The 23,723-nt window shown below is 47.1% G+C and overlaps 1 protein-coding gene across 2 annotated transcripts; it reads left to right on the forward strand.

Moving 5' to 3' along the window:
* Nucleotides 1-1,394: 1,394 nt before the first annotated feature.
* Nucleotides 1,395-20,938, forward strand: ATP1B4 (ATPase Na+/K+ transporting family member beta 4). Of its 2 annotated transcripts, none has more exons than XM_059158332.1 (8): nt 1,395-1,731; nt 5,728-5,998; nt 10,265-10,393; nt 10,659-10,763; nt 13,604-13,800; nt 14,652-14,708; nt 16,878-16,973; nt 17,714-20,938. In XM_059158332.1, the coding sequence occupies exons 1-8, from the start codon at nt 1,669-1,671 to the stop codon at nt 17,873-17,875; spliced, it is 1,080 nt and encodes a 359-aa protein (XP_059014315.1). In that variant the 5' UTR covers nt 1,395-1,668; the 3' UTR covers nt 17,876-20,938. The 2 variants fall into 2 exon arrangements, with proteins under 2 accessions (XP_059014315.1, XP_059014314.1); XM_059158331.1 differs by having other exon boundaries at nt 1,396-1,731; nt 5,728-6,010.
* The last annotated feature ends 2,785 nt before the right edge of the window (nt 20,939-23,723 follow it).

A 23,723-nucleotide genomic window follows, 5' to 3' on the forward strand; every position in this document is an offset into this window, starting at 1 on the left:
ATCCATGTTGTCGCTAATGGCAGGATTTCCTTCTTTCTCATGGTGAAACGATACTCTTGTGTATGTGTGTGTGTATCACACTTTCCTTACCCATTCATCCACTAATGGACCCTTAGGTAGTTTCTGTACCTTGCCTATTATGAATAATGCTGCCCCCCCCAACTCTTGATTTTTGAAATCTTGCTTACATGACTGTGCTCTTTTCTGCTTTAGGAAGACAAGACCAGTTAACCTACCCTTTGGTTTTTGAGGATTGCCAAGGGCTTCAAGATTCTTATATTTAACATTGGGAGTCACACAAAAGGCTTGATTGGAGAAAGTGTGAAAGAGCCCAGTATATACTGAGATCAGGTTAACCCCTGGAAGGTATTTTGTTTTTATTAAAGTCCAGAAAGTGGAATGAGTGTCTCTTTTTTTGTCAGTGGCCTCTTTCTCATCAAATAAGCGTATGGCGGGGGGAGGGACTCTGTTAAGGAAGAGTCCTAATTAGTAGCGTTCTAGTACATGGAGTCTTTATTTGAAATTAAGCACTATGGAAGCTGTCTTCATCAGAATGGCCTAGGCTTGAGATTATGAATAAGTCAATCTATCTAAGCTATAGTGCTGGCTTTTTTGGTCATGTATCTGCCCAGAATCTCATTGTCTGCAACGTTCTCAGCCACCTGGGTATAACGGTTGCAGGGGGGGGGGGGGCAGGGGTGATTTTGAAGGAAGAATCACAAATTCCACCCAAACCTTTTAGCCACCCAGGCTCTGGTGGGTGGACTGGACAGACCAAAAACGCTATTCAGTGTTTTGGTTCTTTCTACTAATTTTTCTTTTGTTGGTTCCCACATTGGCTTCAGGAGTTATATATGTCTGGGAAACTGACACGGCAAAGTTCTGGCCTGTTCCCTGCCCTGATGCTAAGGGATAAATATAGATCTCAACCACTACAGAAATGTGGCCAGGATTCCAAGGGCTGTGTGCGTGAGAGGCAGCAACTGATGGGACCATTGTGACATGCGGGCTAGAAAAAGGCTTCTTTATGTCCAAGACCCTTGCTGGGGAGGGGAAGGGTAAAGCAGGAATCTGGCTTCTAAAATCAGAATGCATAATCCACATGTCAAGGGGCTCATGGGTTGACACAAATAAGGAATATTGTAGGTGGCTTGGTGTGGGGGGGATGGGGAGAGCAAAGGGAATCTTTCCTGACACCCTAGATCCTTTTGCATGAGATCAGTCTTATGAAAAAAGAAAAGTTATCCTAGCTCCCACCCACGCCCCACCTCCTGCACACGCTGCTACTCAGCTCTCGATTGAGAAGAACACGACTTAAGGTTTCCATTGGGCCCATAGTAGCTCGGGTGCTAGAGAAGAGCAGAGGGCGGGTAGAGGCGTGAGGTGAGGGGGGCGGTGAGTCGCTCCTCCTCGTGACCCAGAATATCTCCCCCCTCCCTGTGATGATGAGCTTGCTTTTCCATAAGGGCTTTCCTTTGATTCAGGGAATGGGCCAACCAATGAGAGAGGGGCATGTTAGATTATTTTGGGGAAGGGCTCATGCCAGGAGGGTTCACTTTTAACTAGGCGCCAAGTGTCCCCAGCAACCAGTGTCTCCTGTACCAGTGGAAACTCCAGAACTCTCACCCCCTTGCCTGCCTCTGCCTCGTCTTTGCCCACGGAACAGCCATGAGAAGGCAGCTCCGGTCCAGAAGGGCTCCGGCCTCTCCGTACGGTTACCGCTCCAGACTTGTGAGTCCCGGGGAGCAGAATGCTTTGCCATCCCTTTTGAGGGGGGTGGGCTGGGGGTTGCGTAGATCTTGGCTTTCGGCTGCTTCTCCTCAGCATGGGCAGGAACAGCGAGGTTTAAGGAAGCCTATAACTTCAAGATGGAGCAGTGACTCCTGGCACCCCATTGTGCCCTAAACTGCTGCACTGAAGGCGGAAGTCCCTCTTCCTGGGGGAACAAAAGACAAGGGGAGGGGAAGATGCCAAAGAATAGGGACCTTCTAAAATTGGGGGGGCCGTCTGGAATTTAAACAAATAGAGCTTTTGGAGTCTGGGAGTAGAGGTTTTGGTCCGTTAGCAGGAAATTTTAGCCAGGAGAGAGAGGAAGGGGAAGAGGAAGCGAAACACACTGCCCACCCAGCTGCCTCAGTCCCCTGGGGTGGGAGAGTCTTAGGAACCCAGCTGCTATTTTTCTAAAGCAGAAATTCCAAACTCTCTTGCTAAAATCAGAGAACCGTAGATAGAAGCTGGGAGTAATCTTAGACATCATCTCTCCAGAACCCCTCATTATGTAAAGGAGGCTGCTGGGGCTCCAAGCACCGGAGTGACTTGCAAGTTTCCTCACTTTTAATCTCCGGCTCTATTAGACATGCGGTAGGCGACTCCCTAGTCCTCTGTCTCTCCCCCACCTGCCGCCAGCCCGCCTGCCACCCCACCCTGCCCAGCACACACACACACACACTGGCACACACTCGGGCACACACACTCACACACAGGCACACACACGAATCTCTGCTGTCGCTGTTTATCTCCAGGATGCACCACAGAGGTCTCTGAACCCACTGTATCCTTGCATTTACTTTGCTCGAAATTGTTAATATATGCCACACACAGTACTTTTTTTCTGGGGGGGGGGGGGTTGTGGGGAGTGTAGTCTGAAATCTCCACCAGAGTGTAGTCTGTGATCTGAGCCCCGGGAGGAAACAAAGCTTAAATCCACTTTTCTTTGGAAATGGCTGCTTATATAACCAAGGAGTCAACAGAGGAAAACATGAACCCCTCCAACCCCGTATCAGCCTACAGAGGGCTTCCCTTCTCAGCCACACCACGTAGAATCTTTCTTTTCCCATTTCCAGAGTCCCTCCCAGCTTTCGGAGCAGCCAGAGCCTGTAGGGCACCTACAACACTTCCTTCCTTGGCTTCTTCTCTACGTACTGTTGCTAAAGCGTTATGTATCCGTTCGATTAGTTGTCAAGCGCATCCGAGGGTCTGCTCTTTATAGGAAATGCTTGATTTTTAAATGCACCGGGGGATCTTGCCCTGTAGAGGGACTACTTGATCAAATCTAAAAAGAAACTATTTAATGCAGTAATCGTATGCCAATTTCTCTTTGAAGTTAACCAACTATTCAAATGTTTACAGGGTGTTACTCAATGCAGGGCACAAATTTTTCCTTTGGGTCATACTGTTTGTTTATATGTTTATATATTTAGAGTGCTCAAAATGGAGCTACTCTCTGCCCTTCAGACTCTCCCCTTTTAGGGCAACACGATGGCCCGAGCACACACCCACTACTATAGTCCAGCACGTTCACACATGCTGCCACAGGAGGGCACGGCCACTTCAGGCAGCGGGCAAACACAGACCCTCTCACTCCCAGAGTCCTGACAGGATTCTGTTAAATAGTTAGTTGCCCCAAAGTGCCTCCCTTGCATAATGGGAGGTTCTCCTAACACAGGGGAAGCAGAGGAGAGCAAAAAGAATATTTGAGGTTCCTGAAACTCAGGCAGTGTGAGAGCCGTGGGGAAATTAGCTCAGAGAAGGTTAATTCTTCCCGGGAGGGTAAAGCTTTAATGACAAGCCATCTTTAATGGGATTATCATGAAAGCTCATATCTACAAATAAGATCAGGCGGAGGCCCAGGCCAGCTGTCTGCTCCGTGGAGCAGAGGTGGACAGCAGGCCCTCGCACAAGAGGGAAAGAAAAGGAAGCTGTCCAGAAAATATAAAGGGGACACTAAATCCCCCCGCAGTGAATCGTTCCACCTAAATTCTCTGAGATTCCCGGTTGCGGTGGATTCTTCCCAGGCCATGAGGACTACACAGCACAGTCCACAAGGCTGCTGGGGTTAAGACGATGAGCTCTGGGAGAGCAATTTTCCCAGAGTCTGGCTCAGGTTTTAAGCCCAGTAGTTATCACTGGCACTCGTTCAGTCCCCACTGGCTCCCGAGCCGTGGGCCCCACATGGGTGGAGGGACACCAAGGAGTTGGAAAAAATACCCACTCTGCCCCTTGAGTGCTCAGAATGTAGTTGGGGAGGTCAAATGCGTACACACGTCTGCACACGAGGGAAAGAGATTTAAGAGCATTTATTAGTCCATTCAACACTGAGCGGATGGAGGCTCTCCTCCTGAGCCTTGCACCATGAGTCCGCATCAGAGTCAGAAATCCTTGATTATGAGCACCTACAATCCCTTGGGAACACGGACTCTGACCACCCCCCTACCAGTGGTGGCCCCAATCTGTTAGCGACGTCTAGGTGCTTGAGCTCAGGGTGTCAGGGGAGAAACGTCACTGCCCCGGGTAACGGGAAACACAGGTTCTGTTGACTTGATCACGAACTCTCTGTGTGGCTGCAGCTGCGTCCTGCCCCCTCTCTGGGCCTTCGATGGACAAGGGAATCTTCAGGGTCCCTGTCAGTTCTAATGTGGTGTGTGATAGAAAGTTCTATATTGGAATAGACTTGAGAGCCGTTCAGGATTGCTTCTGATCCGCAGCCGGATGGCACGGGGCAGACTGAACGCTGAGAGCAGAGTCTTGTCATTCTGGGTCATTTTTACTGATTCTGAACAATCCAATTTTCTGAGCCCCCGCCCCCCCCGCCCCCCACTAATGGCAGCATTTTTAGCTGAGTGTCCTCTAAATGGCCTTTGAGGAATCAGGCAGGGAGGGGGCAGCACGGAGCCCCTGGTCTCTATCATTTGACACATCCAACCCCAACAGGTGCACAGGCCCCGCCACCCTTCAGATTTGGACAGCAGAGAGAAGGGAGGGTGGCCTCATTTTCTGCCGCTGCAGGGAGCCTTGGCAGACCCCCAAAGAGCAAAGATCCAACTCTCCTGCCTGTGGCCGAGAGGCATTCGAAATCCTGTCGGTGAAGTCTGGGTTTCTCTTTTTTTGGTTTAATTTTCTTAGAATCACTCAGAGAAGATTACAGTTTCGGATCTCAATAACTGCAATCAGTCAATCAACAGATATGTGCTGAGCACTCACGACGTGCCCAGATTCTCGCCTAGGGTATGGGGTTGGGTGGGGAGCGGGGAGTCGAGGGAAGTAGCAGTTGAGGTTCCAGACCTCAGGGAGTCTGTTCGACCAGCTGAAGGCAGGAAGAGGTGCCAGCTCACGCAGCAGTCAGAGAAGCAGCAAACAGACTCCTGTGTTTTGTTTTTGCTCGGGTGGGAGTCTAAGTTTTGAGGAGGGGTCCAGCCGCTGGCCTCGTCCTGCTGTCTGTCAGAGGCTACTTTCAGGTGCAATGCGGGATGGTCAAGTTGAGCACCCACCAGCGTGTGGGACCGACAATAAAGCTGACCTGGCCTTAGAATTTGCCGTGGTGGACTCAAGTGTCTAAAATGACTCTGTCCTTGGTGTCCAGCTCAGCTCCGCCCTGACAGGCCAGACAAAGTGAGGCCAAGGGCCCAGGACAGAGGAGAGACAGAAGCAGAGCCCTGAGGGGAAGAACCCAAGGGCCTGCAGCTGAGACTAGAACTTACACCTCTGTGGAAAGAATATTGGGTCAAAATGGGTCAAAGAAAGGATATTTCCTCCAAAAGAGCAGAGAGAGGGAACATGTGCTTCTCGTAACCACGGGTGTGTGGTGGAACGATTCACTGCGGGGGGATTTAGTGTCCCCTTTATATTTTCTGGACAGCTTCCTTTTCTTTCCCTCTTGGCTGGTGGGATGCGCCCTGGGGAATTTTTTTTTTTTTTCAAAAAGGGGACTGTGTTTTGTCACCCTTCCAGGACGATCAGGATGAAGTGAACCAGAACTACTTAGCAGATGAAGAGGAAGAAGCTGAAGAAGAAGCTCGGGTGACGGTGGTACCCGATCTGGAGGAGGAGGAGGAGGAAGAGGAGGAGGAGGAGGAGGAAGAAGAGGAGGAGGAGGAAGAGGAGGCGAAGGCGGAGGAAAAGGGTCAGGGTCAGCCAGCAGGCAATGCCTGGTGGCAGAGATGGCAGATCGTGAACGAATACCTGTGGGATCCGGAGAAAAGGATGTCTCTGGCCCGAACAGGTCAGAGTTGGAGTAAGTCCCAGTTGTCCCAATGCCCCAGTCGGTGTCCTTTGCTTTTGGCTTGGTGTCCAGGACCCCTTTACCATACATTGGATGGGCTTGTCTGCACACTTCTCTCAGATCTCATGTGAAGGGCTCGATGCCTAGGGAAATGCCTGCACTGGGGGCAGATCCCATCGGAAGAAACCAAGTAGGTAAACACATTGGATGGTGGAGCTGAAAGCCGCTGGGCTCAACTTCATTTGCGATGCAAAGGGTCAGTAAGAATGAGTGGGAAAAGCCCAGATTTTGTTTGTTTAAGTCCCAGCCCCATCGCTTTCTATCTGTGTGACCTCGGGCTCATCCTTTACCCTCTCTGAGCCTTGGTTTTCCTCACCTGCCAAATGAGGGAAACAATCCCTACCTTGTCTCTCCCACAGGATCAGCCTGAGGCTCATTTTGGATGCTTCAGTTGTAAACTTGAAAGCACAGTTGCCTCTTGAACAACACAGGTTTGAAGCGCACTGCTGCGCAGTGTTTTCCCCACAAACACAGCGTAGTGCTCTAAATGTATCTCCTCTCGCACAAGGCCGCCTCTTCTGTGGCTTACTTTATGGTAAGCAGACAGTACATCCCACATGGAATGTACCAAACACGCGTGAATTGACACTTCCTGTCACGGGTAAGACTTCTGGTCAATGGTAGGCTGCTGGGAGTTACGTTGGGGGAGTCAAGAGTTAGATAGATTTCTGACCGCACGGGGGTCGGTGCCCCTCAGTCCCACACTGTTCAAGGTTCAAAGGTACTATGCAGGAGACTGCTGCAGGGCTGTGGGACCGCAGTCCCTGCTAATTTGGCGGCGGGTTGATAAAATCCCATCGGTTCCCCCGGGAATGTCAGAAAAGGAAAGCCAGGAGGCGCGCCCTTGTTCCCGGCTTGCGGGTGTTTCAGGCTCTCAGGGGGGCACACAGAGAAATTCTGTTTAAAGAGGTCATTTCTGGTGATTACGGCCAAGGCCGCATCGTGCTCGATCGATGGCAGAAGGGCACTCCTTAGCCAGCGTTTCGGCTTCACAACCTCTCCAGCACCCCTCTCTCAGGGTCCTACTCACCTCTTGAACTATTCACGCTGAGCCTTCTCCTTAAGAGATTTAGCCTGTGATAAAATTCACACTTGCCACACTCTCCACACGGCCCAGAAAAAGAGCAGCTGCTGGCTTGGCACTCAGTTAACCCACAGCAGAACAAAATAGATGACTGGACGGGTGAAATCAGAGTCCCCCAGTGTCCGAGGTCTCGGTTGCTGAAGTTGACCATCATGCCTGCTAAAGGCCCTTTTGGCTGAGAATTTTCTCCCCCCACCCCCACCCCCCAGTTTAGGTTTCTAATTCAGCTCCGTCAGGGTGAAAGGGCCAGGCCTCCTTCCTGGAATTAGGAATAGCAGGTGTGGGGCTCTAAGCAACGCCCACCTCCCTTCACCCTTCCTTAGTTCCCAGCCCCACCCCTGCCGATCCCTCAAACCCTCAACTGGAACAAATGTACCATTCAAGGAACATTCCAACGTTCTGGAAGCTGCAGACAAATGCGGACGCTCACTGGGGCTCCAAAGGGGGCACAGCTGTTTCTCCCTTGCCTAAAGAAGACTGGGAACACAGGCCTTGTGAAATGCAAGTGCGCTTCTGGGAGAGGGAGCTGTACTTTAACCCCTAAACGGCCGGTCCCTGGAACTTTACCCGAGTTGCTGAGGCAAGTTGGTCCCATGGAGAATAATCCATGGGCCAAAAAGAGTGATGGGGGAGAAATGTTCAGGTGCCCAGGGAAGACACGGCAGTGGGGACACCCCATGGTAGGCTGTATCTGGGCCTTTGATGGCAGGTGTGAAGAGAGTCCAGCAACTCAGGCTTCTGCTGTTGGGCTTTGCCTGGGCAGGTGGCACATGGTGATGGTAATGCCTAGGCCACCAAGCACATGTTTTGCTGCCCTCTTGCTTGAAAACTAGGTGCCCACTTGAGCAGTTACTAACCCTGTCTCAGCCTGCACATATTCGCCCAGCCTATGGTTATAGTCTGGGTCTTTCCTTTGGTAGCGGGGCAACTTCTATTTTTAGGAACTATCTGTTATTTTATTGGATACTGACAAAAACCATATGAGGTAGTAATATTATTATCCCCATTTTACAGATGCAGAAACTGAGGCTTAGAGAGGGTAAGTAACTTATCTAAAGTCACACAGTTATGAAGCGGCAGCACTGGGATTCAAGCCCAGGTCAGACGAACACTGGGGTTCACCCTCTTGCTGGAACACCACATTCTCCTCACGAAGTATAGTGATGAGCAAGGCCCTGACGGGTACGGTCTCAGGACCTGATGGGATGTTCTGGTGGGAGGAATAAAGAATCTAGATCATGGGTCCTTACCCATGTCTATCCAAGATACCCAGGTCTAGCCAGGCTTGGGTAAGGCAATCAGAAGAGACACCTGCACTACCTAGAGGAGTAGCGCAGGGAAAACCTGGACATCCAAGGGAGAAAAAGCTGGAGGGATCAAAGGGTTCTGATGTAGGTATGGAGCTTGGTCTTCCTTGGTGGGGATGGGGGGTGGGCAGCTGTGTTAGCCCATCACAGACTTCAGGGCTAAGGGGTGAGGCTCAAGGGACTCACCACTAGTGCCGTTCCCCCCTCTGCATTTCCTAGCCACACATCCTAGGCAGGGCGGAAGGCATCTCCAAGGGAGCGTACCTATATCCATTGCTTTCCTTTCATCCATGAGACTGAGTCTTCTCGTCCGCCAGGATGGCTCCGGCCATGGCTCCCTTTCCGGGGCTGGGGGTGCGGGTAGAGGAAAGCGGGAGGAGGCACCAAGTACCACCGGTGCACGGGTGCTGCTGTTCCTTCTCCAGGGCTTCCAGCCGAATTGCTGTGTTCCGGCTCCAGTCCTGCCTCAGTTTACCTTAGAAAACATCAAGGTTCCATTTCCAGTGGGATGCCTGCGGAGCTTTCTTCCCCCTTCCTCTGCTCCTACCCACCCCACCCCTTTCTGGCTCATTTTATTTGGTTCATGGTTCAATTTAAAAATTAATATTTGGATTCAGTTTTGGGTACAGCAGAGTTATGCGGTTTGTTCCGGTTTCTGGTTTGTGAGTCAGTTCCAATCTGTCGTTCTGACATCATGTCGCTGCTGTGAGCAGAGCCAGACACTGTTGCCTGAGAAGGCCCCAAGGAGGACTTGAAAAGAACTTCTCAGCAGCCATCTCGTGCTCATTCACCTCGCTCGGTGCTGCCTCATCCTGGGGCAAACCTAATCCCAAAATAGCCAGTGGATGAGGGACTCACACGGCCGTGTTTCTGGTCCCACAGCAACACACATATGAATAATGACGATGGTGGGGACCAACCATGTTTGTAAAGAGCACTTGGTATCTGCCAGGCTCTGGGCGCTGCTATTTAAATGTATCGTCCCACGCCAAGAAGGAAGTCCTATCATTGACCTCCCAGGACAGATGAGGAAATTGATGCCCAGAGAGGCCAGCAGGACTCGAGGAGAAGTGGAGTTTTAGATATTTTTAGGGCTGTAGATCAGTATATGAGGTGAGCAGCTAAACTTGTTTCCATTCTCCCTGTGAGGAATTAGGGGCACGGAGAGATTTTGGAACTTGCCCTAGCTCACGGGTAGAGCAAGTGCTGATGTGAATGAAGCACACGCTCTTCCCCCTTCCTTCCTCGTCACGTGTTCTTTTGGAAAAGCAGAGCCACTTAAACTTTTGCTGAAGATGAATAAGATTGGAAATAAGTAGGGTGAGGCCTCACTTTGCCTTGATTAGAGTAGAAGCAAGTCCGGCAGAAATTAATCAAAAGTTTGAATTATAGGCTATGTGAAAAGAAATGCTGTTTTCATCACTTGCAAATACATATAATCACTGGAGCCAAGCTGCTAGGACTCTTCAGGGCACCTGCTTTAATGAGGACTCCCAAGCAATTTGCCCTCTGCTGTACTTTCAACTCCACTCCCCCGTAATCTTGCTCATGGCCCTCATCGGCTCAACAAGCCCTTCCGTCGGAGATGCTGTAAAGGTACACGGTGATCAGACCTCCGACACAATTCTCACGAATTCCAGATTGGTGAGATCTGAATAAGCAAGGACATACTCAATCTGGGGAAGGTGGAAAAAATAAACAGATAAATAAGAAACGTCGCACCTGCTGGGTTGGTTCTGGCTCATGTGTTCAAGCAAGGAGGCAGGAGGGCTTGTTGGCAAGCACTGACCACTCTCATCTCTGATCCTTCTGCAGGCCTGATTTTAGTCATTTACTTCTTCTTCTATGCCTCCCTGGCTGCTGTGGTCACTCTCTGCATGTACACGCTATTTCTGACCATCAGTCCTTACATGCCGACCTTCACCGAGAGGGTGAAGCCTCCTGGTGAGTGCCCAGATGCCCTTTGCTGTCCGAACTCGCTGGACAGAAATCTGCTTGTACAGCATGTTCAGCCTCAATTAACTTTGGCTCTTCCCGGTAATGACTTGGGGATTCAATTATTAAGAGTAAAAGTAAAATGGTACTTGGCAAATTATGGTCCTTTTTATTTTGATTGCCTGGGAGGGGGGTAATGGTTTCATGGGAATCAATACAAAAAACTTATCCCCAAGAACGGGTTAATATATCCAAGACCTGTTTTTGTTGCCAGGAGTTATGATTAGACCCTTCGCCCATAGCCTTAACTTCAACTTCAACGTTTCTGAACCTGACACTTGGCAGCATTATGTCATTAGCCTAAATGGCTTTCTCCAGGGTAAGTAAGTTCCTCTGAATGGGCGCAATCTCTGTGGAGAAGCGGTGGGGTGGGGGTGGGGGATTCAAAATTCACAATTCACTGGAAGTCCCACTCTTACTAACCCCAGCCCATCCCGGTCTCTCCTTACCTTGCATCCCCCTCAGCAGCCATATGTACAATCAAGACTGTTCTGGTTTGTGATTGTATGTTGTCTTGAAAGCATAGAAGGCAAGTCTCCAGCAAGATGTTAAGTTCATTGAGGCAGAGAACTTGTTTTCTTTTCTTAAACATTCTAGGGCACCTAGTTATGTCCTGAGCACATCCAGATGGCTCAATAATGACCATTTATAAAAGATCATTCCAGGGGGTGGGTAGTGGTGAGAAAAGAAGAGTATTCTCCAGAATGGGAAGAGTCCTGCCTCCTATACTTTCTCAAGGTAAGAGAATTCCTTTCTTGGAGATAGGCCATCTTGAAGGAAGAGGGCAAGGGTCTTGATTTAATTAACATCCCAGCAGGGAGTTAGAGGAAGAATCTCTGGGTGACAGTCACGCCAACATTTTGATAGCAAATGTTTGCAAGACGCCCATCTCTATAGTGTCATCGGATACACTTCCAGGGACCGACAAGTGGCTTTTTGAGAAGCCCTTCCATGGACTCAAAACGGAGGTAGCTCTTTGGTTAAGGTCCGACACAGAGCATGAAGGTTCTAAAGCCCCAGTGGGTTGCATAAATTATTTGCGGAAAAAAAGCCAGTTTGATTGCTTTGGTTGTCCCTGCCTGGCTGAAATGGAGAGGTGGAGAGCAGTAGAATATGCACTGAACGAGAACAATATTTTATGTGACTGAAAGTGTTACTTCTCATTTAACTTTAACCCTCCATAGAAGCGACTGACGGGGCACCTGCATGGCTTAGTCATCGGCCAAGTGTCCAACCCCTGATCTCTGGTCCGGTCTTGATCTTAGGATTGTGAGTTCAAGCCCCATGTTGGGGCTACATAAAGAATCTAACATCTCCATTCTCCAAATGGGGCAACTGAGGCTCAGAAAGGGGAAGTAATGTGATAGAAGTCTCCCAGCAGCCGAATCAGTGTTTAAACCCACATCCATGGTTGTGACACACTGGCCACGGGAAGTGTGATCCAGGACCCGCAGCATCAGCATCCCCTGGGAGTTTGTTAGAAGGGCGGGCTCTCTGGTCCCACCCCAGACCTGTGGAATCAGGATCGGCACTTGAACAAGATCCGCAGGTGATCTGTATAAACTTTAAAGCTTGAGAAATACTACTTCTCGTAATTCTTTGCTGCTGCCATATGACCTGGTGTTAGAATCTCAGCTCTGTATCAGTCATGCTCAGTATCATTTTCGGGAAGGCTGAGTTTCAGATTCCTCATCTGTAAAATGATGGAGGCTGGGTCCTTTCTGGGTCCACGTAGTTTTTCGAACTCAAAACAAACAAAACCCAAAACATTTTGGGCATCAATGGCCAGCACAATATCTTCTCTTCTTTCAAACTGTTTGTGAGCTGTTGCAAGTGTGTTGTCAGACTCTCTGCTGAGGAAATCCCCTGAAAAGCTAGTAGATAGAGAAATACCAATTCTGACCTGATGACAGAGATGGTGAACATTAGGGAAAGCATCGGGTTTTTAGTTCCTAAGTGTAGATAACATGCCCTATTTAAAAGGAACACATCTCTGAAATAGACATCTCAGAGTATCAATTTCATTCCCACGAGGACTGCGATTTTGCAATAAGGGTCATGCCCATGTCACATTATTTTTAATGGAACTACCTCAAGAGAAACAATGAGCACGTGATTAGAGCTTCTATTTAGAAACTTAACATTTGAACATAGTTCTTGTTCTAAAACAAAAAACAAAAAAAAAAAAAAAAGATTAAAAAGAAACCTTGAATCGAATGTAGCTTTGTCAAAGGAAAAATAAAGGCTTAACGGTAATTGGAATAGATTTAAAATTTCCAGTTGCTCCTTAACAATACTAAACCCGAGTGACAACCTGTCCAGATTACAACCCAGCAGTACATTTGGAGTTTTACCACCAGCAGATCATAGGTGCACAGTCTCCTCTGAAAAACTGAGCTACTGGGAACATGAGTGCATGGGGACTAGACCTAACAAGACAAACTGGACTCCGTCATTTAAAGCCAAACTGGAAATAATGCAGTCGTTTTCAAAGCCCAGTCCGTGGCATCTGGTAGTCCAAAGAGTGAGCTCACAGACAGCCCCTTTCTCCTTGATAAGTATGCCTTGGACTCATGCTCCATTCCATCCGATGTAAAGGGACACAAACCCTGAGTGCCTCGAGTCTTGGTAGACAAGATCTCACCCTCTCACTTTCTCGGGGGGGACCCTACAGCTTGTCACTGGTTTCTGTCTTTCAACCTAAGTTCTATTCTGTGGTGCTAACTTCTGTCCGTAAGGGATGAGAAGCTGGTTTATCTCCTTTTCCTCCCTCTCTTCCTCCTCTCCCTCTCTCCTGTCCCACAACACACACTTTTCATTTTCTTGTATCTGAAAAGAAATAATGGAAAATGGAAGCTATACAGTGACCAACACATGACCCAAATATAGATATTCCAAAGTTCGTAGGGAAGGAGACGCCATCAAAGTGGGCCAAGGGAACGAGCCTGAAAGGCTTCCGGGAGAGATGCTGCCGGGGGATCTTGGGCACCGACGCCCAAGGGTCCTTGGGTCACAGCCTAGGCCAGGCTGAGTGGGCTCTCAGAGGAGCACCAGCAAGTTGCAGAAAGGAAACTAGGGAGGAGGCTCCTGAAAATGTGGCCCTCCCCTGTAGCACCTGTCTAACATGCCCCCCCTTTGCTGCCCCCACACGTGCTTTAGGTTACAATGACAGTCTCCAAGAGGAGATGAATGTAGATTGTCCCCCGGGGCAGTACTTCATCCAAGATGGCGATGAGGAGGAAGACAAGAAGGCCTGCCAGTTTAAGCGCTCCTTCCTGAAGAACTGCTCTGGCTTGGAAGACCCTACTTTTGGCTACTCTACTGGACAGCCTTGCATCCTTCTAAAGATGAACCGGGTATATTGGCCCTTGATACTCCTGTGATAATAAGTAGAGGAGCTGGGTAGGGGCTCCGGCCCCTCTGTTTCTCGTGGGCTCTGTCTCGGCACACTGCAAGTCTGGCCACTTTTACTGACAGCGTCAGTAATACAAACAACTGGATAAACCTATCAAACAATAATCCCCTTTTCTCCCTGATTACTTCCTATTTCCACTCTTGTCTCCTGCCCCTAACCTGCCCTTTGATGCCCTCTGTCAGTAATGAGGTCCTGAGCTGTTTGGAACAGGGGACTGACACGATGGGGGAGGGACAATTCTTCTATCATAAGAGATACACTTTCCTCCTCTCCTGCCATGCCCTAGGTGTGGTAGAGCCTTACCAGGCACATGGCTCTTAAAACCGGAAAGTTCTTTCTATCTTCAGGGTTCTCCTGCTGCAGTTACCTTTGTATGAGCATCAGGCACAAATACAAGGGGTAAGCTGAGCTGCACAACTCTGGAGATATTTTTGCATTTTTTGCCTTTAAAAAAATTATTTTTTATTTGACAGAGAGAGTACAAGCAGGGGGAGCAGCAGTGGGAGAGGCAGAAGCAGGCTCCCCACTAAGCAGGGAGCCCGATGAGGGGCTCCATCCCAGGACCCTGAGATCATGACCTGAGCCAGAGGGAGAGGCTTAACCCACTGAACCACCCATGCCCCCCTAGTTGTTGGCTTTTGTAACATTCCTGAGAGGGCTAATGGGTTGTTTATGCCTAAGGAAGGGGTGGTTTAAGGGGGGTTTAGAAAAGCCCCATTTTTACTGTTCAATCCATTTTGGTTTTTGATGCTTAAAAACAACAACAACAACATTCTGGTTTTCTTTTGATAGATTGTAGGCTTTCGTCCTGAGCTTGGGGATCCTGTGAAGGTGTCCTGCAAAGTTCAGGTAAAGTGCCTTTTTGAATAAGTACTGCTAGCCCATCTGTTTTATGCAAAAAGATGGTTCTTCCCTCCTAAGGTTTTCATCGTGGATGACTGGCTGTAGGTTAGGAAAAGGGCTAGGCTTTTCCTAACTATGCCTCCCTTTGGTAGCTTCTGGCCTCCCTCTTGCCAGAATGCATTCAATTCATGTGTGTTTGTGTGTGTTGTGCGGGTGTGTGTGTCCACGCTGGTTTATACCTGCGAAAGCTGAAGAACGACCCTGCTAAAGGCCACAGCAAGGACTGACAGTGCGCCTGTCATTAACTGGGAATCTGTTTACACTTTTGCTTTTAGCTCTAATTACTTGTTTCTTTGAACTAAACAAACAGCTTTTATTAGAGTCATTAGTCCCTGCTTTTCAAACAGAATTTCACTTTTTGCAGCAATGACCAGTGGCACTGAGTGTTGGGATAACAAATGACTACAAGGGGAGTATAAACAGAAGTCCATTAATATGCTGATTAACTGTCCTTCGAGGGACCATTAACTCCTATCTCATCCACCAATTAGCTCCTTTGTAGGAAGAAGCCCTAGGTCTTGGGTTTGCTTCTCCAACTGGAAGCAGTAGCTCCCTCCAGTTTCCCAGCATCCACTGCGCCCCCAGCCCCGGCCAGCCGTCTCGCTCCTGTTCTTGAAGCCGGGTAATCCCCATCCTCCGTTCTAGAAACAGCTCGAAACTCCAGCCTCGATGGTGGTGGATCAGAAAGCCGCAAGAGGTAGCATTTACCCAGCACGCATTTATTGGTCACTTTTGCTCTACCGGGTACTTTGCTAGGTGCTGGGGGCGTCAAGATAACTATGGCTCTATCTCTGAAGTCGGGGCTTCACGTATTCCAGCTGCTATGAAAGGGGCAGTGGGGACACTGACGATGATGAGTGATGAAAGGTCAGGCCATGGTTTGCCCCGCCAACAAGGTAGGAAGGACATTCATTCTGTTCACATGGACACGAGTCTGTGTAAATACACACACGCACATGCGGTGTGACGACAAACTAGTGGCACTGATTCCCCAGACTACTCACAGACGTGAACTGCATGGCTTTCTAGAAGAATATGTAAGTAAATCATAAAGACCGACTCGGTCTTAAACTAGCATGTTAGTTGGCTCGAGTCCTATTTACAGCTCCCTAGAGCCATTCGTCTTTCTGCTTGCACAGAACCTTGCTGAGAACTGTCTTTTAAAAAGAAAACAAGAAACAGTAAGAGTCATTATACATTCTATAATAATCAAAATCCACACCCACTGTGGAAATCAAGCAGGACAAGGTAATCACGAGGATAAATTAAGGGGAGCTTAGAGTATACTCTGAACGATCATACTATGTTGACAGAAGGAATCACATGACCCCAGTGAGTGATTTGCTGGTAGTGAGCTCTGTTTGTCCCTCATTAGTCCTCAGATCTCTGCTAAACAGGGCAAGCCTAATGCCTAGGCAGAATGGTCAGTTCCCTACCTGATGTGACATGATGAGGGTAGACTGACTTCTTTCATCTTTCCAGCACTGGCTCCCTCTTGCTTGTCCTCCCGAGGTCACCTCCCGTAAGTAAGCACTACAGAGAAGATGGTCAGACACACGAGTTTTGGTGGGCCACACTGCAGGCCGTGTCCCTGGGCAGCAGATCCCAACGCGCAGGGTCTCCCGCCCCATGGAACTGAGCCCCCGGTGTGCAAGGCGTCATGGCGTGGGATCTACTCAGCATGTTCTAACTTCTGCCTGCCTCAGCGTCCAAGACTGGCTGCCAGGCCCACGATTATTTTTTTTTTTTTTTCCGAGAGGGGCTGGCATGGTAGACCCTCTTGGTAGAGCAGCACCGACTACTGGCCACCCCCTAGAACCCTTCTATCTGGGTCTCCTAGGAGCCAGTATGGAACTATATTGAGCACGTTCGGTCGCCTCAGTCCAGGCTTTCCATTCTGTATTCTTTGAACTGAAAACCGAGGCACAGTCTCTCCCTGGAAATGTTCTGGCTATAGGTGTGGGGTAAACTATGCCCCATTCTGCTTTCATGGGTCTTCCTGGGACAGTTGTTTCTGGGTCACATCATGATTTACCAGGGGCACAAGCCCCTCGAGCTCAGGCTTCAATTCCCTGGGGGACCCAGCATCCCACATATACCTGCTTTTACTTCCAGAGAGGTGATGAAAATGACATCCGATCCATCAATTACTACCCAGAGTCGGCTTCTTTTGACCTTCGCTACTACCCTTACTATGGCAAACTGACTCACGTAAGCCTGTATCCTTTTCAGTCTTTGCTGTCAAAAAGGGCTCAGAGAAAGAGGCAGGGCTGCCCAGAATCTCTGAGAATTAGGGAGCAGCATGTAGTAACAGTGGGGTGAATAGTGGCTGGCCAAGACCAGGAACTCCCTCTCCCAATTCCTACTAAAACCGCTCCTTTCCATATCTGAAGGTATTTCACATATGGTCTGGTCTAACTCCTTCAGCTTACAGATGGAGAAATTCAAGTTCAGAGAGAGAAAGTGACTTGCCCAGCACAGAGAGCTAATTAGTGGCAGCGCCAGGAGCAGAAAGATCCCTGTCACTGCATTCCACAACACCCAAATGATCAAACCCGCCTGTTTGTTCCAGGTGAAGCCTTGGGGCAGGGGTGGTGGGTCACAGGGCCGGGCTTCACCTTGAGCATAGACATTTTAAAGACACTAGTTCTGGCTACATTCGTCGTCTGATAACCCAGAAAATCCTATCACACAGAGTTAGACCTGGTTTTCCCCAGAGGACAGTCAGACATCCGACAGGGACTTAGGGGAGAAAGGTGTCATTTCCCCCACGGAACCAGGGCAGAGAGAGAGCATGTCAGTTGCTTTAGCCACTCGTGACTGGGATTTGCTCAGTTCGCTGGTGAGAGTTACCCCATTCTGCTCTGAGTATTTGCTCCCTTGCATCCTGTTACCCACCCCCCACGGCCTCTGCCCCTCCCATTTAGAAGTCATTGTTCTTCTGCCTGCAGGTTAACTACACCTCCCCGCTGGTGGCAATGCACTTCACAGATGTGGTGAAGAACCAAGCGGTGCCTGTCCAGTGCCAGCTGAAGGGCAAGGGCATCATAAATGACATCATCAATGATCGTTTTGTGGGTAGGGTGATCTTTACTCTGAACATAGAAACCTAAGAACTTTGCGGGGCACTCCCACTAGTTCTGTTTCTATTTTATTTCATGTAACCCCTGGTAGGACCTGAATTCTTTTTCTTCGCTCAGGACACAGCCAGACGGACACCTAAGACAGCAGATCATCTTTCCTTGCCTTTGACATATGTATAAAATGACATTGTGGGATTGATTTTTTAAAGGTAGTCTCTCCTGATAACAAATAGATGATTTTAATTTCCTTTCCCCCTACTTAAAACTAAAACCCATTCGTGCTGCTAGAGGTCTCACCATAGTGTAAACATAGTATCTGATAAAATTCACAAGGGCCATGAAGGAGAATTTCTATAACGATTTTAAATTCATCGTGTTTTGTAAAATTTTGTTGTTTTTAGAGGTGAGATTCCTCCCAACCAGGCTGATAAGCTTTTTGTTTGTTTGTTTCTGGTTGTTTTTTTTTTTTTTTAATTTTTTCTTAACCTACCTGGCAAGTTCCTTCCCTGGGAATCACCAATCAGACCAACTCAGCATACACCTAGGGCTATCATACCTAGAGAACTCTATATCCAAGAGTGCTTGAGGAACTGGCTGTCTCAAATGGGCAACTAAATAATACTGATTTGAAGACTAGGTTATCTTCAACTGGGACAGAAAGCAGTGCTAACTGGATATCGTTCTGGAATACAAATGAACACCTTTCCTATGACTTTTGGGGGGAGGGGAGGTCCATAGCAACTGGGGCGAATACTTACCATGTGAATGGGATTGGCATTTGATCCCTTGATCTGTGGTGTGATCATCCAAAGGCAGACATTCCTGCACACAAGTTTGTCTCAGCTGCAGGCAAAGGAGAAAACGAGGAAGATCTCCACCCGCTAATTATTCTTGGGCCCTATGCTTGGCAGTGATAAAACGTCCTTTGAGACCATCCGGGAGGGGCATGGTGAGCCCCAGCTACAGCTCTAGGGATTGAAATCACGGTCCGCTAACTGATACACAGTAAGACAGAAAGCTCCCACCGGGCTTCCCCCAAACCCAAGGCCCATTTCCGGTGCTTCATGTGCCCAGAAAACGATGCGAGGCAGGTGTTTATCCAGGTTGTGGGTCAGCCAGGCTGCTTTGTCTTCTCCCGGCCACTAGACCGGTCCACAGCTTCTTAACACCTCCACCAGGGGGAGGGCTGGCACAAGGAGAAAAAGTGAGCATTAGCCAATTGCATGGTGTCTCGGGGTCCAAAGAACGCTTCGGTGCCACCTAGAAAAGCATCCAGAGTCTGAATCTCCTCCCAAAATGGGGAACTGGCAATCTGGTAGTGAAGACAAACAAGCCAAGAAGTAACTCTGAACAAGTTGTGACGAGTTCGACGACTAGTATGTGGAAATGCTATGGGAACATGAGGAAAAGTACCTAACTTAGGCTGAGAAAGTAGCAGAGGAAATTTCACATGCGAAATTATAATCACAAAAGACCACCGTGTGTTTGGGTAACTGGGAGCAGTTCGTGTGGCTGGAGTGTAAGGGGCTCAGAGGAATGGCCGGGAGTAGCAGGGGATTGGGCTACAGGGGTATACAGGTACTGAAAGAGGACTTCGAGTTTAATCCAGTAGGTGAAAAGGAGTCCTTCACGTATTTTAAGCAGGGAAGCTCTGTGATCATATTTGCACTTTGGAAAGAGCACTTTGGCAGCTAGAGTGGAGGGGTTGGAGAGGGCAAGACTGGGGAATGGGCACTGAGGGAGAAGGAGGAGTCAGGAATGCCTCTGAGGTTTTGAACTTGGCTAGAACCAGTGCGATGGTGACATTGTTGATTGAGACTGAGAATCCAAGAGAGAAGCAAGATTGGAGAGCAAGATGTTCTCAACTTAAAGCTTGTGATTCCTATTGGTCAGACACCGATGTGGAGATGTCAACACAAATGGGGTTGGGGAGAAGGAAATCTGAGAACAAAAACAGCATTTGCTTAAGTGAACGCTCTTAAGAAATTCTAAGCTATTTAATCTCGGGAACTCGAGCCAGTTATGTAAACACGCCCCACGGATCTAGTCTCTCAGATAGTGTTTTTCTCTTTAGCTTGTGGCAGAAACCTCTGCCGCTGCTCTTTGGATTCTCCTTCTCGTTTCCCAACTCTCCTCAACAGAGTAGAGGGGAGCCGACCTCTATTAACAAGATAAAAGATACTCAACAGCATATCTGTGGAAAATACAAAAAGAAAATGAAACTGTCTCCTCCAAACCCTTCCTTACCAAATTCCATTTCCAAAACCAATCTTTCAAAAGAAAGAGCAAAATACCTGAAGACGGTAACTTTAAAACCATTTCAAGATTTCCTCAAACAATCAAGCTCTCAAAATTCAGTAGGAAAAGATAATAGAACATTAGATCTGGAAAGGATACTAGAGTGTTTAGAGAAAACCTGCATTGCATCTGACTCCAGGTCCAGTGCTCTTTCTACTCTGAGCTGCTGCTTACCAGGAAGTACCATCTTTTTAAAAATCAACGGATGATACCCCAAACATTTTGAAACATATGTCAAATTTGAGTTAGAATAGTTAACATTTCACAGGAACTCAACTACTGGTGCTATATACATAATACATTATCCTGTTAAATACGTTGACTATTACACAGACAAGGAATTATGAATCTTTTGTCCTACAGTATTTCTCATTCAGTGGAATCCATTGTATCCACAGTTTCCGAGCAGTATTGAATAGTACTAGGATGGTTTGGGTTGTCAGATGGGACATGTAAAAATAACTTTATCACACAGAACTGGAAATTATCACTAAACTGGGATTCTAACAGTTCAATAAACTTCCGGTGGATTAGTCTAAATCTTCCCCCATACCATTTCATATGGGGATTTGATTTGTATACCATCTGTTGCAATGCACTTGGTTTTACTTGATTGTCAATGAGAATTACTACTTCCAAATGCCTTTGTGGTTTTGTCCATGCTAGAGTTATGATTTCTCACCCCTCTGAAATCATTACCTTAAAGTAACTTTTCTTAGGCATCTATTTGCTGAGAATCTTCATGTAGAAAACATTATTATTGTATTGAGGAATTGTTGACAATAATAAATTGAAATTAAAAAGAGGTGTATGGTTTCCTCTTTCTAGACGGTATCACTGATTTTCCCACAGGAATCCTGGACAGCCATGTGGGTGGAAAACCTGACAATTGACAGCCCATTAGTTTAAAACTTTTTTCTTCTTCTTCCTCCCACTTTTTTTTTTTTTTTTTGACTCTTGGGGTTTAATCACAGGAGGATCAAACTAAAAGTTTTTTCGTTTCTGAGCATCTTTCCTTTTTAGTCTCCATGCTCTGGTTTCTCAGAAGACTACTTTGTCAGAGCAAACTTCCTTTCTTCATCGAGTCCTGGTATAAATTGTTCCATTTGTTTGTGTAGGAAAAGAACACCAAAAGAAACTCTGAAGTGGGGGAAAGGAACAAAAATCCAAAGAGAAGCTGCAGTTGCTTGATGAAAGCCTAGCTAAGTGACTTTAGGGCACATCTGGTCACAAATGTCTCCCAGAGCAAATCTCTAATGGTAATTGCAATTAAAGACAGAAATATTTCCACTCCCTTGTTTGGCTCAGAGACTAAGCTGCTGTAGGAATCCCTTATTTCTTTGGAAGCTGCCCTGGCCCATGGTCTACAAGGCTTATATAGTTTGATTGGGGAGTGAAGTCTGTGATCCCAGTACATTACCCCTATCTAAGTTCTATGTTAGAGTCATTTTCCTTATTGATTTCCTCTTAAAATACTCAAGCATGATAAAGTAATTTAGCCAAGTCATGCAGAGTGTGATTTACACTGTGATTTTATATAGGCCAAAAACAGAGGTTTGGATGTGTGTGGTGGTGGGAAGAAAGGAGAAGATGGATGGTGGCAAAGGGTGAGGAAAGAGGAGTTGAAAGGCTAAATAGCCCTGCTTACTTCGCAAAGCTCTTTAGTTGCAGGCTAGAAGGGAAGAAATGCTGATAGGAAGATGTGAAAAGTTTGAGAAGGATGTGATAGGCTCTCAGTCTGGCACCTTAGTCTCCAGGATGTAGTTCTGTGCAGGATCCTGCATGGCCATAACATCAATCAGGGTTCCAACAATAAATAGCACACCTGACAAAATGGGATAATGGAAGGGGGGTTATTTCCCAAAGAGATTACTTATAAATGTGTAGATGCAGGGAACCACAGAAAATAGCACAATAACTCAGGCTAGTATAAGCTAAACTCTTACCTTCCCTAGAGCTCAAGGGACAGGCATAGGAAGTGGCTCCCCCTACCCAAAAGGACTGAGTCATGTACAACTGACTGCCTTGAGAAGAGTGGTGACCTTATTGAAGGTTTAACCTAGCCCAAGGTGATTGTGTGGGGAGGTAATCCCACACCTATTTATGGTGATAGTTGAACTTTTAAACTAAAATCTTTTCAAATTTTTAACATTAAGATCTCCAAAGAACAGTCCTTTTGCTCTATCCTAGCATTTTGTTGACATCTTTCACTTGAAAGAGAGGGAGGGTGAAGAAAGAAAGAACCCACCTTGATTTTATTATGTTTTGTCTTTACCAAAAAACATGCTATAATTCAATTCTGTATTAAATGTCTGGCTTGCATAAGACATTTTCTTTCCGGAACAGAACGATATAACCTTCATAATACAGTTAACTTGAGTCAGAAAAGTATTTTTTGGGACGCCTGGGTGGCTCAGTTGGTTAAGCAGCTGCCTTCAGCTCAGGTCATGATCCCAGCATCCTGGGATCGAGTCCCGCATTGGGCTCCTTGCTCCGCGGGGAGCCTGCTTCTCCCTCTGACTCTGCCTTCCACTCTGTCTGCCTGTGCTCGCTCTTGCTCGCTCTCTCTCTGACAAATAAAAAGAAAAGAAAAGAAAAGAAAAGTATTTGTCTTCCATTAAGGACAAACATATTCATAAATGAGGGGCGTCTGGGTGGCTCAGTGGGTTAAAGCCTCTGCCTTCGGTTCAGGTCATGATCCCAAGGTCCTCGGATCCAGCCCCAAGTCGGGCTCTCTGCTCAGCAGGGAGCCTGCTTCCTCCTCTCTCTCTGCCTGCCTCTCTGCCTACTTGTGATCTCTGTCAAATAAATAAATAAAATCTTTAAAAAAAACATATTCATAAATGAGAATCAGGATAAGGGTGACATCTTTTCCCTCTCCAATCCTCCAGCTGAAGATATCGTCTTGTATATAGGAATATATTCCCAAGAAATCTACTAAAAGAGTATCTTACAACTGATAAATAAATTCAACATTGCAAGATAAAAGATCAATATACAAAAATCAGTTGTCTTTCTATGCAATAGCAGTGAACAATTAAAAAAAAGAAATTAACAAAACAGGTCCATTTACAATTGCATAAAAATAAAATACTTAGGAAAAGAGTAACAAACGAAATGCAAGACTTGTGCACTGAAAACTACATAGCATTGTTGAAATAAAAGAGCTAAATGAAAAGACAGCCATGTTCATAGATTAGAAGATTAATATTGCTAAAATGGCAATACTTTCCAAATGATCTACATATTCAATGCAATCCTTTCAAAACCAACTTCCTTTTACCCCCCAGAAATTGATATGCTAATCCAAAATTAATTTGGAAATGTAAGGGACCCAGGGAAAGCCAAAATAATTTTGAAAAAGAACAAATCTGGAAGACTCATACATCCCAATTTCAAAACTTACTACAACTCTAGAGAAATTAAAACAGTGTGCTACTGTCATAAGGACAGACATATAGAACAATGGAATAGAACTGAGAGTCCAAAAATAAACCCATACATCTATGGCCAGTTGATTTTTGAAATTAGTGCTACATTTATTCAACAAAGAATAGTCTCTTCAACAAATGGCGCTGGG

This window comes from Mustela lutreola, chromosome X (genome assembly GCF_030435805.1).
Source record: "Mustela lutreola isolate mMusLut2 chromosome X, mMusLut2.pri, whole genome shotgun sequence".
NCBI classification, from domain to species: domain Eukaryota; kingdom Metazoa; phylum Chordata; class Mammalia; order Carnivora; family Mustelidae; genus Mustela; species Mustela lutreola.